Raw genomic sequence first — 18,650 nt, 5'->3', positions numbered from 1 at the left:
TTGAGAATATCATTTCAGCAGCATAAAAATATGCCTATAAAGCTTAACATGGGAATAAATAAACATTGATATGGTAAAAATAGAGTACTATTTATAAGTAATGGCTGAAGAACATTTTGAATAATAATATTGATGATGTTCGATCCCCACCTGGGGCCTTTCTGTGTGGAGTTTGCATGTTCTCCTCGTGTATGCGTGGGTTCTCTCTGGGTACTCCGGCTTCCTCCCACCATCCAAAAACATGCATGTTAGGTTAATTGGTGTCTCTAAAATTGTCCCTAGGAGTGAGTGTGAGCATGTGTGTGATTGTTCATCTCGTTTGTGTCTGTGTGGCCCTGTGATGGACTGGCGACCTCTCCAGGGTGTACTACGCCTCTCGCCCGATGACTGCTGGGATAGGCTCCAGCCCCCCGCGACCGTACAGTGGATTTCATTGTACTTTGGACCGGCTTATGTGTTTTTATCTGAAACATTCTTTTATATGGCGTTTCCATAATAGAATAAGGCAGTTTAAAGTTTCATTGACTTACAATAACTTGTCAGCATGCCTGGTTATTTAATAGGTTGGTTGATGTTTTTGAGTTTTATTTGTCAGAGCATGAACAGAGGAAATTTTGTGATGGGTCCTGCTACCAATGAAAATAACATTGCAGTTTGAAACGTTGGTGGTTATTTTTGACATTTGTCGGCATCCACATGGAGGAACAAAGTAATAGAGACGGAAATGGTTTGTAACTGTTTTTTGACACATATTCATAGACTTATGTTTGTTCAGCACAACTTTTGTAGTTGAAAGCATGCTTTGTTAATTCTGTTAAATGTTGATATTAAAATGTGTTGCTCAGATGAATAAGACCTTCTTTCTTTCTGGTCTTACAGTGCATGTCTCTCATAAGAACAAAAAGTCTCATGCAGCAGCCACACAGACAAAAACTGTCTCCACCTTTTACCATTAATGAAGCTGTTCACTCAAAGTGGATGTGACTTCACAGCAGCAATTGGAGACTTGTTCTGATATTAATATTGGTCATTGGACATTGCAAATGTACTTTTTCATTTAAAAAAGACCAAACAGCACTCAAAGACCCTCTTCACAAGATTGAAGCAGTTGGTTAGACAGGAAATAAAGCCACACCTTTGTTCAAAAGCCTGACCACAGAATGCTGAAGTTTCCATAGATGAATTATGCTTTTCTGTTTCATGCACAGCCAGTGCTGTGCTCACAAAGACAGAGCACAAGGTAAAAAAAGAAGGCCAAAACTATATCTCCAAATAGCTGATTCTCTTCACTGCACTACATATTTAACAACACACTTTATGTAGAGGGGTTGGACACAGGCTCCTGTTAGAAATTTGCCAAAACTTATGTTGTTGAAGAAGAGCTTCACAGCTTTTTTCCCTTTTAGCCGTCATTAGACGCTGAACAGTGGATACACAAACAAGAAAGAAGAGATGAGACAGTGCACTGTGACAACAACACACATCCCCAAATGATATTAAACCACTGATGTTGTGGTTTAATGTCACTGGTGTACTTTGTACTAGAAACAAGGTAATTAACAGACCAGCATGTTCTAACCTGAAGTCAACCCTACTTTGGTACCTTAATGATGCTGCAAGTATTTCTTGAGGTCCATATTTGTATTTTCATCATTTGGCTACAAAATAAAATGGGAGTATCCCCTGACATTTTTATGTTGTGTTATTTTCTTCCAGAGTCATACGAGTTTCCTCTCCTGCATTATTTTGCACCACTTGATTAGAAAATCCTGACCAACTTGATATAAATGTCCTGCAGTGATGCTGTTAGAGCAGTGCACTGCCTCTGCTTCTCAACAACTACCTATAGAGATGAAGGAAGTAAAGAGGATGGTGGGTATGACCACAAGCACCTCCCCAACTCTGTATGCTGTCCTCATCCTACTAACGTCAGTCACAGGTGGGTGGGTGGGTTATCATTAGTGATGCAGCAATTCTGAATCGCTTGGCTGGAGTATATTCAGCATTTATACAGTTTATTTGATCTTTCTGTTGCAACAAAAGAGTTAGATACTTTTATTTTAGGTTTAGGAGTGTGTTTATGGGAATTTTTGACCATTCTTCCAGAAGTATATTTGTGAGGTCAGACATTTATGTTAGACGAGAAGGCCTGGCTCACAGTTTCTGCTCTAATTCATCCCAAAGGTTTTCTATTGGGTTGAGGTCAGGACTGTGCAGGCCAGTCAAGTTCTACCACACCAAAGTTGCTCATCCATGTCTTTATGGACCTTGCTTTGTGTACTGGTGCACAGTCATGTTGGAACAGGAAGGGGCCATCCCCAAAATCTCTTGGTATGCTGAAGCATTCAGAGTTCCTTTCACTGGAACTAAGGGGTCAAGCCCAGCTGCTGAAAAACAACCCCACACTATAATCCCTCATGCATCAAACTTTACACTTGGCACTATGCAGTCAGACAAGTACCGTTCTCCTGGCAACGACCAAACCCAGACTCGGCCATCAGATTGCCAGATGCAGACGCATGATTCGTCACTCCAGAGAATGCGTCTCCACTGCTCGAGAGTCCAGCAGCGGCGTGCTTTACACCACTGCATCCGACGCTTTGCATTGCACTTGGTGATGTATGGATTGGATGCAGCTGCTCAGCCATGGAAACCCATTCCATGAAGCTCTCTACGCATTGTTAATAGCTAATTTGAAGAACACATGAAGCATGGAGGTCTGTAGCGATTGACTCTGCAGAAAGTTGGCGACCTCCTGCACACTCTGCGCCTCAGCATCCCCTTATGCCGCTCTTTCATTTTATATGGCCTACCACTTTGTGGAATCTAAGGTCTAAATCTAAGAAATCTAAGGTCATCCCTGGAGATATTTATTGTCATAACATCAGCTGAAAAGTTAAAAAACACAATAACACATAAAAATATGTGAGCAATGTAGTGAACAAGAGTGTCTGGGTTTACTGTTTTTGTTATTTAGTTGTAATCTGTATAAGTGATGGAAACCCTCCATCAAGCATCAAACAAAACTTTAATGTAGGTGTTTTATGTGTATAGGTTGGAAAGATTATTTCCACTGTGGTGGTACAGTGAAACATCAAGGCCAATCAGATCATTTAGAAGTTGTTCACTCCCACTTTGCATGATTATATTAAAGTGACCCTCCTTATTACGTCTTGTTATTTGAATGCAGAGAATCATTGAAAAGTGTCAAAAATAGTTTTCTCAGTTCAAGTTTGGATAGAATTGTTGTCTTTCAACCACTAATGTGCATGATAATGTGAGTCATGTCAGATAGTCCAGAGAAATCATAACACGAGCCATCAGTAGGCAATGCATGAGAAACTGTCACGGTCACTCAGCACAGTCAGCCGCTGCATAAAGAAATGTAACGCAGATCTGTGTTACACAAGAAGGAACCTAGATATCAACTCTGTCCAAAAATGCTGTCGACTCCTCTCGATAAGAGTTCATCTGAGATAGAGAGATGAACAAATAAAGCTAATGCAATGAACTCAACACTTGAACACTTAAAATGAAAGGACTTTTGAAGCAGTGTGAGCTAAACTTTCAGAAAAAGTGAAAGAAAGAAAATTCATGTGAAAAATATTTTGAGAAACTGCATTGAATGATGTCCATGTTTCTTAAAGTCTTGCAGATTTAACTCTTTGTAATCATGTGAACACTCTTGAACAAATATGTTTCCTTATCGCTGCAGCTTTATGAACGCTCTCTGCAAATCTGTCAAGAGAACAAGCAAAGCCTCATTCAGCAGCAACTCTCACAAACAAAAGCTGCGGTGGGCCGTTTCTCCGCCCATTGACCAACCACTGAAGCTGTTTAGTTTCATAACAGAGCTGCAACAACATGTGAAGTGAGAATAAAGACATGAGAGGGTTAAGGAGATGACTTTTAGTTTGATAAACTTTAGCCTATCTTTGATGTGTTTTAAAAAATGCAACTCATTGCTTTCCACAGAAAAGCACTCGTGAAACACACCATCTTGATTTAAGTTGATTTTGGGTTTTAACTAAAATATATGGATTCATTCACCATTGGTATGAACTGGCTGCCAGTACATCATTACGACAAATGTGTGCACATTAACTAATTCATGAGAAACTGAAAATGAAACTGACATAAAACCAGCAAGAAAACCAATCCTTCTTTTACCATTTAACTGCTCCTGTAAGTTGTTTTGATATTAATATTAGTCATAACAACATTGCATTTACTTTTAAATTTAAAAAGGATCAAACAACAGTCAAAGACCCTCTTCACAAGATTGAAGTAGTTGGTTAGACAGGAAGTGAAGGCACTTTGTATTCACACCTTTGAAAGCCCAACCACAGAATGCTGAAGTTTCCATAGATTATTTGTGTTTTTCTGTTTTATGTACAACCAGTGCTGTGCACACATACAGAAAATCTCCTTATTGCTGATTCTCCTCACTATATTGCATATTTAAAAACACGCTATGTGTCGAGGGGTTGGACACAGGATGCTGTTAGAAATTTAGCCTTCATTACTTAGTGAACAGTGGAGACACAAACAGGAAACCTGAGGTGGGACAGTGCAGTGTGACAGCAACACACGTTCCCAAATGCAAAAAGCAATCAAACTAGTGATTTTCTTATTTCATGTCACTGATGCGCTGTGTATTAGAAACAATCTGATTAACAAACCAATCTGTTCTCACCTGAAATCAACTATATATTGACCATGTTGAGTGAGAATGTTGCAGCCTAACAAACTGCTGCGGTTTTAACCCCTCCCACTTTGCAAGCAGATGACCTTCATTTTGCTTTAGAAATATCCACTCTACTTTGTTAACTTTTTCTTCAATGTCAGGGTCCTTGATGTTAGACTGGTCTGCTTTGTATTATGAGGGTTTTTTTTATCACCGCTGGAGCATTTCTTGAGGTTAAACGTTGTACCTTTTACTGTCAGAGCAGTGCACTGCCTCTGCTTCTTAACAGCCACCTTTAGAGTTGTAGGAAGTAATGAGGATGGAGGGTGTGACCACAGCCACCTACCCAGCTCTGTATGCTGTCCTCTTCCTACTAACATCACTCACAGGCCGAGAGGTTGGGTCATCCTTTGTGACGTGGCATATCTGAATTGGCTGGCTGGAATATATTCAGTATTTACATAGTTTCTTCTTCCTTTTGATATCATTGCAACAAAAAAGTTAGATATTTGTATTTTTCATATACAGAAATCAATTTCTCATAATAACGCTCCAGAAACCTGGTACTGTTACTTACTATGGTTCAAAATCTGGATTTTGTGGCCTCTGCTGCCTCAATTTAAACAAGCTCTTTTAAAACCCCAAACTTTTGGGGGAATAAACAACACATCTGTAAGAGTCCCACGTCAAATATCATCATTTAAATCAAGATGCCTTCATAATCTTTCTCTTTCAAGTTACTTTCTATAACACCTTAATTGGTATTTTATGACAGTTGAACATAATCTCATACTTGTCAGAATCAGATGAGTTTTAACTTCTAATTATTTCATACTGACAGGGAGAATATTTCATGCTGTGAATAATAAGAAATGTACCTGTGATGTGTTTTAGGTTTCTGGAAACCAGGCTGTAGCTCGTAGAAATAACGCAGAAACAAAACAAAAATGAACAACGACACAAAGCATGTCATGTTGTCTCGTCTTCCTTATTCTCGAGTAAGAGAAAATTCAGTTGATAGATGATCCCCACGAGATCAAATTATGTTCTGCTCAGGCTTATATGTGTTTGTGTTCTAAACAAAAACAGCTTTATCGTAACAGATTCGTTTGAAAATTTGAAAAAACATGTTTTAAATTTAGACTTTATTCTTTGAAAATAAAGAAAACCCTCCATCAGGCATCAAACAAAAGGTCACTGTTGATGTTTTATGTGTATAGGTTGGAAAGATGGTTGACATTATTTCCACTGTGGTGAAACATCAAGGCCAATCAGATCATTTAGAAGTTGTTCACTCCCACTTTGCACGATTATCTTAAAGTCACCTTCCTTATTACATCTTGTTATTTGACTGCAGCCTCTGGTGGATTATTCCAAAAAATGCTGATCGTATTTTATGCACTGCTGATGCTCAGAGTGGGACGTAAGTATATAAAAAGATATGATATATAGAGTATACTGTATAAGAAATAAACACATCTTTCTTTATTGTTTCTACAAAATAGTTTTTTCTAATTATTTTTGGGGGGGCCACATGTTTTCCAGGATCCACAGATGATTTGAAGTTGAGGACCATGACTGTCCCCGTTGGACAAAATGTGACCCTGACGTGTCCTTATCAGACATCTGATTCGCTCCGAGCAACCTTTTATTGGATCAGACTTGTTTCTGGGAACTGGCCTGAATTTCTGGGAGGAACTTATAACTTTAAGTTTGACGAAGTTAATGTGACTGATCACATCATTGCTAAACACAAGCCTGAGAACTTTATTCTACATTTGAATGGAGCTCAGCTCAGTGACACTGGTCTTTACTACTGTTTCAAAATCAGTCTACTTGGTTTGACCTTATTCGATGGAACTTTTCTGAAAATTAAAGGTAAACAAAAGTGAATTTATTGATGTTAATTTTATTTTCAAAAGATTTTCTTCATAGAAGAACATGTTTGTCTTTTTTCTAATTTTTAATTGTTTTTTTTTCTTTCTTTTCAGGACCAGAACCAGACATCACTGCTGTTATTCAGGAGCCTCCATCTGATCCGGTCCATCCAGGAGACCCAGTGAATCTTCAGTGTTCAGTCCTCTTTAAATCTGAGAAGAAAACCTGTTCAGCAGGTCACAGTGTGCACTGGTTCAGAGCTGGATCAGATGAATCTCATCCAGGTTTAATTTATGCTCATGGAAACAGTGGTGATGGATGTGAGAGGCTTCCTGAGACTAACTCAACACAGAAATGTGTCTACAGTCTCTCCAGGAGTGTCAGCTCCTCTGACGCTGGGACTTACTACTGTGCTGTGGCCGCATGTGGAGAAATTATATTTGGAAATGGAGCAAAACTGGATATTGGCGGTATTTACAGAACAGAATCTGGTAAAATAGATCAAAATCATCACAAACATTTTGTCTTATTGTAAAATTTTACCAAAATCTTCTATTTTTCCAGCACCCAACATGTGGAATTTGCAGACAGCCAATACAGTTCTTCTGCTGTTATGTGCTGCTTTTATAACAAGTCTCATTGTTATATCCGTCCTCATTTATACCATCAAGAAGAAAACTTGTGGTCATTGTAATGGTAACATAAGTTTCATTCATCAATCTATGAATGGTACTTTGCAAAATGGGTTGAGTATGGGTTTAATGTTATTACACTTCTGTCACATTGCCAACAGATGCTGTAACAGCCTGCAATGATCATCAGAGTCAGCAGGTACAGTGGAAAAGATAAAGTCATATTGTTCTTTGCACATATGTATTGGATGTCTGCCCTCTCTTAAAATTCCTCCATGAATTTCATATTTTTTCTCAGAGAGATGAGGTCTCATTGACTTATGCAGCACCAACCTTCACGAGGAAGAAAGCTGGCAGAGCAGAGAGAAGGAATGTAAAAACTCCTCAGGAGGAGACGGTTTACAATGATGTCAGAGTTTTGAGGATACATTAACAATGCTTTGAATTTGGTATTTCATGCTAATCTTTTTCTTTCCTCTGCTACAGTCTGAACAGTGTTTCAACCTCATCAACCGATTGTACAATTACATTGCTTGTCATTAAAGCTACTTTATATACAATGCTTTCCAATCTGATTGAATTAATCTGTTTTGTTATTTTTTGGCCCACCACCCCCCTGTTTGGAGAACAACTTTATTTTCATTTGGTATTAAAGTACAATATGTTAATAAACTCAAAATGTTACGCTTGCATATGTTCACGTATTATCTTCTACCCCGTTGTAGTGGTAGCATATGCATATAAATTCTGTATACAAAAATTTGCAAAATTTGAAACAAACAATACAGAACAAAACTAAGCAACCGCACCGACAAGAAAGAAAACAGGATGATGTTCAGACAGTGGGACACGACAGACTGACAGATCAGTTGGACGAATATGACAAGATAGAGTAAACACATGCTATTAGCATCATGTTCGGTGAGTTATGATTGACAGACTGGCCAATGCAAGTGTGTGTGTGGTATTACAATAAAAGATTAGTCACAGTGGCACCGTAACCCTAGAGGGATGATCATTAAGTGTGTTTGTATGTGTGGGTGGATGTGGAGGGGGGCTGTGGATTCTGCGATGTACACGGTTTGAAAGGAAAGGAAGATCTATATTTGAGAAGTTTTGACAATGACTTTGTTCCAATTCCAGCCAGGTGTAATTGTGGTTGTGTTGTTGGATCCATTTGACTAAATACTATAGTTAATGTGCAAGGAAGTAATGAAAGAAATGTGGTGCCTGAAGTCCACCATGTGATTTCTTATTTTGTAGCGTTGAAAGTGACATTCTGGGTCTTTTATTTTTCCAATAAAACTGTGTTGTTAATGAATTGAGTGCTTTGAACCAATTATCTGTAGGGGTAGAGGGGATCATAGAGAAAAGATCATTAATCTGGGTTAAGGTCTTCATTTTAAAGCTGCAGGTGAGATCATTTGACCCTGTACAGTTTGCCCACCGGTCTGCTGTGGAGGTGGATGATGCTGTCATCTATCTGCTGTAGTGGGCCGACTTGCATCTGGATGAAAGCGGTGACACTGTGAGAATCACATTTTTTTATTTCCCTCGTGTGTACAACACCACACAGTTTATGCTAATGTGTGATAAGCCATGGATGATGTTATGGCTCCTGTTTCCACAAAGTTTTGGAAGTTTTCAGACCAAAATAAAAATATTTGTTTTCCGCAAAAACTCAGCAACTCAGTCACCAGAGTAAAACCCTGTATACCTGTCATTTAATCATCTCTACACCTAAAAAGGTGGGTGGTCACTCACATTTGAGTCATATGAACACTTTGTCAAAACATGGGTAGTTTTAAAGGCTGTATTTAAGACAAAACCACAATGTTTTCCCAACCATAATTAAGTCCTTTTAGTTCCCTAAACCTGACTAAATACAAAGAAGGAGGAAAATAAATATAAAAGAAATGAACTAAAACAAGTCACACCTGGGTTATATAGACTGAAACTACCACAAAACCAGGGTCTACAAGATGAGGGTGTTGGGATGGATTCACTATCACCCCTCAAACATTTTGATGTTGATCCGTTAGTTGATGTACAAATGTGTTTTTATTCATCTATGTTAATTGCTTTAAATCTTTGGTATTTTACTAATATTTGTGTTGGTTTTATGGTCTGTTCTAGAGCCCTGCGCAGGACTGTTTTCTTCATCCTGCTACCACTAAATTTCTGACCATTACCGCCCGCTCCCGCAATGTGTATGTCCACTCCCACCCACACCCGCAAAACTTTGAGAATTTATGCCTGCACAATAATAGAAATGCACTGATTTTGTGTCTTCTCCCGTCCCGCAGGAGAAACGTCTCCAAATGTCAGACTTGCCTTGCTTTGTCTTTGTGCTGTAAAGACCTTCTTTGAGCTTCCTTTCCACATCATTTATTGACATCCTGTCGCTGGGATACATCCCGACATTGTTGCTAGGTGGGAAATGTAGTATTAGTACAAGTCTATTGATGCGCTATAGTCACTCTCGTGTTGAATAGTGTCTAACAGGCACTCACGGCTTTGCATCAGTAGTTGCGTTAGGCTAAATGTCCTCCGTAAACAATGACGAGTGGGAACTAATGAGCCAAATCATGAGGCCTGGAGGCCACCTACTGTTAGGAACTTCTGAGGAAAACGCATGCACGTCACTCGTAGCTCACATAGAAAAGCACGATTGGCTTGAAACTTGTCACATGGAAATGGAAATGCCTTCAGGGTTCACAAAAAAATCCAACAGGCAGTTGCGACAGACTGATTACAACCGATTACAACCACAGATTCACAGAATGGTCAAATGATCATATATGTGGCCTTTTTGGGATTATTGATCGTACATCGTACACAAATACGATAATTATCATACACGTGACCTGGCAACCTGATCCCACAGGGTTTTCTTTTAGCTGCCCGCCCGCAACAAAGTTCACACCGCCCGCTCCCGCAAGATTTGAGTTGGGTCCCGTGGGACCCAATCCCAATGCAGCCCTCTAGTCTGTTCTTTTTAATGTACAGCACTTTGATCAGTGGCAGCCTGTTTGATTATTAAATTAAATAAAATAAAATCAACGTAACTAAGATTGTATATATCAGTGCTTTCTAGCAATAACAAACGTTTACCAATCTACTATGGAACATGGATGTGTATCTAACAGTTTAACTGGAAATCTAAACAGCTGACAGTCACTATTTTGCATCTCATGGTGTAGTTTTTTTTAAATTCCTTTTCAGCCACACATTCAAAATATCCTTGATACTTCCCTGACATAAAGGCTATCCCTTCAGAGGCTGTCATTTTGTCAGTGGACCTACATGTGCATGCCAGCAAAACCACATGACTCTAGCTCACATCTCAAAGTGTGCATGTGCAAGATGCTGAACCTCAGAAATCCCTCCATGTGTTCTTTACTTTTAAGTCTGTATGGATAAAAGTGTCAGCTACGTCTGAGTAATGTAACATCAGAATTTGATAGTTGTATGTAAACCTGTAAGATATAGCTGCTGCAGGACACATATTCCTCAAAGAATATGAGAGAACTTCTGCAGCGAAGTAGGTGTAGTATCATTCCGACGTTGCAGACTGGAATCATGAACAGACTTTTTAGACTGGTTTGCCCAGTCAAACTGAGTTATCAAGTACACACACCATTAGTCAGACAGATACCAAGCCAATGATGGATGTTTTTTAGATTTTTTTAATCTTACACAAGGAAAACTGCAGCATTCCATCAATAAGGCACTTATATAAGGGTGGCCAAACAAATGTAATAATTTTCCAAATCCATACATCTTGCTTGTTATTTCCAAGAGTCACCTAATTGACATTCAGGACAAAATATTTAGATTTTTTAACCTGAAAAAAAAGAAAAGAATAACTCAGGCCATAATTCATAAAGCAATATGAGAAAGAAACCAGGTACAAATCCTAACTTTGTTATTACTATATGTAGTTTCAAACATGGTGATGGTGGCATCATGTGTGGAATTTATTCTGATTTCCAAAAGCAGCATCTTTTCCTTTGAATGTCTGGTCTGGCTTAAATAACTATGTGTTCTGTGTAAGCAAAACCACACAAGTCACTGACAAGATTATGGAACTTAAAAGTGTAATTCTGACTGACGAAATGTTTGTTTCTTGTTCATTGTTAGTGGCACCAGCAGGAGACCCCTCACTGAGTTTCTTAGGGTCCGAGTTGGTTCATATGGCTCTAACATGTACTTTGCCGCTAGACCATGAAGAGACTTGTACACAAGCAGAACTGTTTTAAAGTCTATTTTCTGAGCGACAGGAAGCCAGTGAAGAGACCTGAGCATGGGACTAATATGGTCATATTTTTCGAGAGCCCAGTGAGCAGGCAGTTACAGTATTCTAACCTGCTGGAGACAAATGCATGGATTAGTCTTTCTAAATCTGGTTCAGACACTTCCTTTGGTTCTGGCAATATTTTTTATTTGGTAAAAAGCTGATGATGTTATTGATTTAATGTGGCTGTTAAAGTTCAGGTCTGAGTCCAATATTATCTGTTGATTTCTAACCTGATTATTAGGTTCTAGAGAGAGAGTCTCAAGGTATTAGATAACACTTTCTCTTTGTTTCTGTGGGCCACAGACAATGATTTCAGTTTTGTATGAGTTTAACTGGAGAAAATTGTTTTGCATCCACACACTGATCTGTTTAAGCAGTGACACAATGAATCTACAGGCCTGTGGTCTCCTGCCGTCAGTGACACAAAGAAATGAATCCCTTTTAAGGTGATTTAGTTTTAGGTCTGAAACACAAAAAGATGGAAAACTTTAAAAGGTCTGAACATTTGTTGTTGCTGTGAGTTCTTATGATAATCACTTAACAACTCACAAGATTTTCCACACAATCTTAACATTCTCATTACAATGAATTTCAATGCGATAGTAATGTTATTCTATATCTATTACAACCACTGATGTTTCCTCAAAATTATATGTTCATGTCCTATTTGTATGAGGTCATAGGTGTAATGAGTAGAATACACTGCTCATAGAGCATGAAAAGACCAGTTGGACAGGAAATGCACTTTGATTGTATATCCATGTGATAACCAATCAGATGCACTTTACGTTCTGGATCACCACACCTCCTTCTGTCACTTAAATATCAACACACGTCTCAATGAAGACAGTGTCAAGATGACTCTGATGATGATGGTTATACTGCTTCTCCTTAATCAAGGACGTAAGTTATAACCTCAATAATTAAAATAATTTGCCATTCATGTGGGTCAGCTTGATGGGTGATTCTTTTTTTTGGGGGGGGGGGGGGGGGGGGTCCAGTTGTTTTATATTGCACAGTATTGCAGTCTATTTGTCCTTCACTGTTTCCTGTATTACATGTTATTCTTGTATTCTATGCAGATACCTTGGTTCCAGTGGTCACAGTTCCACTCGGCGAACCTGTAACCCTGACTTGTGATTTGCCGAAGGAATGGCTGCACATTACGCTACTTCAGTGGTACAAGCAGAGTGCGGGTGATACTCTGAAAATCATTTCAATGCAGTGGAAAAATACAAGCCCCACGTATGGACCAGGATTTTCTGCCACAAGACTGGAGTTAAAATATCATAAGAAAATGAGCAATTTGACTATTTACGGCACAATTCAAGAAGATGAGGGAATGTATCACTGTGGGGCCATTGACTGGGACAAGAATACTTGGAGTGGAACATATTTGTCATTAAGAGGTAATTATGTATCATTAACCGTTAATTGCATTGTTTTGGAGATGTTTCAAGCACACAAACACTTACAGCTGCACTGTATTTATTCTAGATTTTGACTAAAAAAAAAACAAAAAAACCCACCTGTCTCTAAACATGTTAGAGGAGATAAATACTTTGGTATTCAAGATCAGACATTTTATATACTGTTTATATGACAATAGTTTGACAGGGCAAAAATGTGTATCATTGTCACGATCTGTGGTGAGGTAGGACCCAGATGCAGCTCTTTATGTTTAACAAAAACGGTTTATTCCAAAACAGGGAGCAAAAAGCAAGAACAAAAAGCGCGGCAGAAAACCAAGACTATGATAAACAAAACAAAACTATGATTAACTGTGACAAGACTATGGTAACAAGACTATGAATAAATAACTATGACAGGACTGTGATAACAAGACTATGGAATAAATACTACGAGCAATGACTATGAGGCATAACCAGACTTATCTCTCTGTGGCAAGGCATGAAGGGATAGTGAGGATTCTGCAGTGAATGAAAGGAAACCAGGAGACTAAATACTGTGGAGGGAGTGATTAGTGAATGCGGTGCAGCTGTGAACAATGAAGCAGGTGACATGAGTGAAACTAGGTGGCAGAGGAAAAACATGACCAGAACATAACCTGAAAACAAAACATAAACTGTGACAGAGCATAGACTGTAACAATCATGTCATTTAGATTTCTGACTTTCCAAAATACATTGTAAACACTCAAGATTAAAGCGCCTAAGTACATTTTCCAAATATCTAAATTTGCTTTGTATTATGCAGGAAACAGTAAGAGGACATCAAACTACACTGTTGTCCAGCAGCTGGCAGTATCAGATCCAGCTGGTCCAGGAGACTCAATGACTCTACAATGTTCAGTCCTCTCTGACTCTGAGAACAAGATGTGCCCAGCAGATGTGTTCTGGTTCAGAGATGTATCATAAAACTCTCATCCAGAAATCATCTACACTGATGGAAACGAACGTAATGAATGTGAAAAGAAATCCGACACTCAGAAGAGATGTGTCTTTCGTCTCTCTAAGAACATCAGCTCCTCTGATGCTGGGACTTACTACTGTGCTGTGGCCACATGTGGAGAGATACTTTTTGGAAACGGAACCAAACTGGGAATTGGTCATTTCTTATGTTTACTAATAGGAGTTATTTGCATAAGATGTGGATGTTATCATGAATTGGTAAATACAAATGTTTTTTAAATTTTTTTATTTTACTTTTAGATCAACCAACAAGTTCTGAATTCACTTTGCTGGTGGCAGTAATAACCTGTTTGGTCATTTCTGTGATTGTAAACATTGTTTTCATATGTTACCGAACTCCAAGAACAGCATGTGATCAAATAAAAGGTAAGTGCTGTAAATGTCCTTATACTCTGCTGAAGTAAGGACAAAGACAGAAGAAGACCGTTTAGATTTTTTTTTTTTGTTGATTTGTTGCCAAATTATGCTTGTCCTGTCAGTAGGGATGGGAATTGTTAAGAATTTAGCTATTCCGTTTCCATTATCGATATCGGTTATGGTTATGGTTCCTTATTGGTTCTCTTATCGATTCTCACCCACTCCCCGATCCCCCCTTTGATGTGATCAAAGCTCTAGTAGTTTATATCCACTGCCTTATCTCATAAATGTGCCTGATTAATTGCTATAATGCAACCTCCTGTATCCAGACCAGTCACACAAACAAATCCGAAGTGTGCACATGGCATCTTCACGCAAATGCGTCAGACATTAGCAGAACCTATAAATGGGATCGTTAGGCAGGCTGGATAGATTCCACGGAATCTAACTACTTGGAACCGGCTCTATTCGAGAACCAGTTCTCGATTCCCATCCCTACCTGTCAGCTATGGGTCTTTGATAAAAAGTCTTATTCAATAAGTGACACTCGTGGGTTTTTTTTCAACTTTAGGAGTAGAAGGCATGTCTTCAGAGACAAGACATGACAACTTGAGCCAAAATAGAGAGGCTATCGTAAGTAATGACACCAAATTAAGTTACTTGTTAAAGGGGAACTCCGGTATTTTTAAAGCTAGAACTTATTTCTGGCATGAAATACGTTTATCTACTCACCAAGTCACCAAGTACAGTTTGGCGAAAGTCGGCGTCCTTCGGAAGCTATTTAGATAACTTGCAATCCATATAACGGAGTGAACGGGGCAAAGACAATGCAGCCTCTAAATAAGGCATTATCCGTTTTTATTTCACCAATACTTTAAGACATATTAATGAACAAACGTGTACTATAGCTCTGTTAGCTCATAGGTGCTGTTATGTGAATATACGCCAATCGCAATTACCTAAATAGCTTCCGAAGGACGCCGACTTTCGCCAAACTGTTCTTGGTGAGTAGATAAACGTATTTCATGCCAGAAATAAGGTTGAGGTTTAAAAATACCGGAGTTCTCCTTTAATACTTTGCTGTAACAATTCCCATTAAATGGATTGAGTAACTTGCATGACTTTATGATAATCCTTTTTTTTGCTGCAAAGAATGAAGGTGGACAGGATCTGAACTATGCTGCATTACATTTCTCTGGAGGGAAAGCTACAAGAGGAAAGAAGAAGTTGAAGACTGAAGAAAGTGTGTACTCTCAGATTAAAAGCAGGATATAAATGTATTCACTGTAGGATGGTTTAAAACACCGGCCTCTCGCTGTTTGAGTGAATAAATGTGAATTCAATTTCAACTTTTATTTGGCTGAATTACAAAATAACATTCCTTTTTCTTTGTAATCTAAAGCCTTACAACCTGTTACTTTTGTTAGGATCCTTGAAATTTTGTCTTTGAAATGTGGCAGTGCTGTTTGTACAGACATTTTGTGAAAGTATATAGCTCAAATGCTTTGTGAATGTTTTTGTGTTACAGGAGGTGATATTATGACAATTAATCAGGCACATTTATGAGGTGAGGCAGTGGATATAAACTACAGCACATACAAAGAGACTTACTACTGGTTGGTGTAATCATGATTGCTATAAAAAGTGCTACTTCCACACATAACTGAATTTGACATTGTTAAGGGAAATGGGATACTGCAAATGACTGTAACATGTCAAAAGAGTAAAACATACATTTTTGCTCTTGCTTTAAAGAAGTGAGTCTATTGGGTAGCACACATCTGCAATCCATACGGGCACAACTTAGAGGGACCCTGTAATGGGGGCTTGTTATAATGAGATAGCTGTACTTTAAGGGGGACAGAAATGAAGCTGATCTTTACAACTGTGTCTGGGTAACTTAAACTGTGGTTTGGGGAGGGAAGGTAGACTAGATAAGAACGATCAACTATACCCAAGGAGAGATGACGTGACAAGTGGGCAATATAACTTTGTTTTTGCCTCAGCGGTCAGAGCAACTCTATATTTTGTACTGTGTTGTTCTCTCTTGCAAGATATTATTATAAAAGCCTATTATCTCCTCAGAAGAAAAGAACTGACTCTGTGCATTACTAAAATTTCCAACATAGAACCCTACTCCTTTCAGTAACTACATTTTCACACCATTTCAAAAGGTGATATACAAAGTGATGTGTTTCTGCAGTGGTAAGTGCGGTAAATAAATTGCCTTCGCTCAATCCAATCCATCACGTGCTTCTGCCGTCTACATGCACTTTTAGTTTACGTTTGGATCGTGTTATCTCGGGTCTTTGTTCGATCGCGAGTAACCTGATCCGATCCGTTTTTTTGTCAGATTAAGGTGTCTACATGAACTGTATAACTCAGTCTTATTGTAATTTTGCCATTAATCCGATCCAATGTCACTCATGTAAATAAATTGCCTTTTATACATTTTCGTAAGGGGTACACAATGGTGTGGTAGTTGGCATTGTTGCCTCAGACCAAGAGGGTAAAAAAAAAAATCAATAAAATAACGGTATAAAATAATAGCAGCAGGCAATGTTGAGAAGTGTTTAAAAAAGAAAAATATGTATGAAACAGAAGGTAAATAGAAAGAACAGAGGCCAAAATGACAGTCACAGTACTGCAAAAAAACTGAAAAGTGTCTGTTCAGTGAGTGTTTCTTTGTTATGTCCTGTTTAACAGTCTGGTGGCATGGAGGAAAAAGCTATTTTGCTTCCAAACCTTTTTCCAGAGGGTAGCAGGGTAAACATTCTCTGGTGGGGGTGTGAGACATCACGGATGATGTTCCTCACTCGGCTCACACAACTCACACATGTCCTGAATGGGAGGAAGAGAAGTCCCTATGATCTTCTCTGCCATCCTCTCCATCCTCCTCATTTCTCCAGTCAGAGGCCCTGCATTCTCCACACCACATAGAGATGCAGTAGGTCAGGATGCTCATGGTGCTCCTGTAGAAGGTGGTTAGGATATGTCGGGGGCAGATGGTATCTCCTCATTCGTCGCAGGAAGTCCAGATGCTGCTGTACCCGCTTCACCAGTGATGTGGTGTTCACAGACCAGATGAGGGTGTCTGTGATGTGCACCCCCAAAAACGTGGTGTTGTTGACCACCTCTGCAGCCGTGTTGTTGATGAGGAGAGGAGAGTGGCTGGACTGGTTCTTCCTGAAGTCGACGATGACCTTTTTGGTCTTATCCACGTTCAGGATCAGGTTGTTCACCCTGTACCAGTCCACCAGCCACTCCACCTCCTCTCTGTAGGCTATGTCATCGTTGTCCCTGATAAGGCCCACCACTGTTGTGTTGTCCGCAAACTTGTCATCAGGGTGATCAGGGTGAACAGCAGGGGGCTCAGAACACAGCCCTGAGGAGAACCCTCGCTGAGGATGATGACACTGGAGGTGTTCTTTCTGATGCGCACTGACTGGGTTCTGTCAGTGAGGAAGTCCAGCACTCAGTTGTACAGGAGTGTGTTGAAGCCCAGGGGTCCAAGTTTTTCTACCAGCCGCTGATGGACGATGGTATTGAATGCTGAACTGAAGACCAGAAACAGCATCCGCACATAAGTCTTTTTCTCCTTCAGGTGAGCAAGGATCAGGTGGAGAGCAGAGGAGATGGTGTCCTCAGTGGGGCCAGTAGGCAAACTGTGAGGGGTCGATTGTGGGCGGGGTCAGCATAGTTTAGATAATTTCCACCTCCAGTCTGTAGAGTAAATATAAATCAGTTAATTTGTCACTATGAGCTAATGGGATTGACATTAATAATTATTTTGATTTAGTATAGTTTTGTTACTTACAGAATAATCTATTTGTTGGCACAAGTTGTCATGTCTTGCTTGTGAGGGGGCGCTCTGCATCCCTGGTGATGAATAAAAATAGGAATACTGTGCACTTCAGACTTTTCATTCATTATACATTGATGACTAAAGAAGTTAATCTAACTCCGTCAGGACACTAACTTAAGTTTTAAACTGACGTCTTTTATTTGCCGGTGACTCTGATCATCTAATCAAATGTACAATACAAATACAAATGTATGATTTTACATTATTTGTCTACATAGATGTTTAATGAGGTCAGGCTGGAATGAAACAAACTTAAACAGGAGGATTTTTAAATCTTAGAACTATTAAATGGCACTTACCTTCAAATTGTTTGCGTGCCACTCTTGTTCGGTAACAGATGAAAACGATATTTACTAGCACAGAAATGACCAAGCAGGTTACTGCGATCACCAGGGCTGTAAATTCAAAACTTGTTTGGACGAAAAAAAAACAACAAAGAAAATTGGACTTGTCCCTTTTGATGTTAATAACAGATTATGTATAGTATATCACTTATTGT

The 18,650-nt window shown here is 39.1% G+C and overlaps 3 protein-coding genes across 3 annotated transcripts in view; all 3 read left to right on the top strand.

Annotated features, from left to right (window-relative positions):
• Positions 1-18,650, top strand: part of LOC140317824 (uncharacterized) — a 98,064-nt gene that overhangs the window by 47,118 nt on the left and 32,296 nt on the right. The gene's annotated exons all lie outside the window — the stretch shown is intronic.
• LOC140317819 (uncharacterized) lies at positions 6,234-7,678 on the top strand. The gene is made up of 5 exons (XM_072395327.1): positions 6,234-6,565; positions 6,679-7,035; positions 7,130-7,261; positions 7,359-7,396; positions 7,496-7,678. The coding sequence occupies exons 1-5, from the start codon at positions 6,262-6,264 to the stop codon at positions 7,628-7,630; spliced, it is 966 nt and encodes a 321-aa protein (XP_072251428.1). The 5' UTR covers positions 6,234-6,261; the 3' UTR covers positions 7,631-7,678.
• Positions 12,366-15,671, top strand: LOC140317817 (signal-regulatory protein beta-2-like). The gene is given in 6 exon segments (XM_072395326.1): positions 12,366-12,400; positions 12,580-12,906; positions 13,715-14,065; positions 14,170-14,295; positions 14,858-14,919; positions 15,439-15,671. Coding segments are annotated over 6 exon segments (1,023 nt in total). The 5' UTR covers position 12,366; the 3' UTR covers positions 15,562-15,671.

Source organism: Leuresthes tenuis, unplaced genomic scaffold (assembly GCF_036924035.1).
Source record: "Leuresthes tenuis unplaced genomic scaffold, fLeuTen1.0.hap1 SCAF_11, whole genome shotgun sequence".
NCBI classification, from domain to species: Eukaryota; Metazoa; Chordata; class Actinopteri; order Atheriniformes; family Atherinopsidae; genus Leuresthes; species Leuresthes tenuis.
The sequence above is the reverse complement of the archived record's forward strand: the minus strand, read 5'-3'. Positions and strand labels throughout refer to the sequence as shown.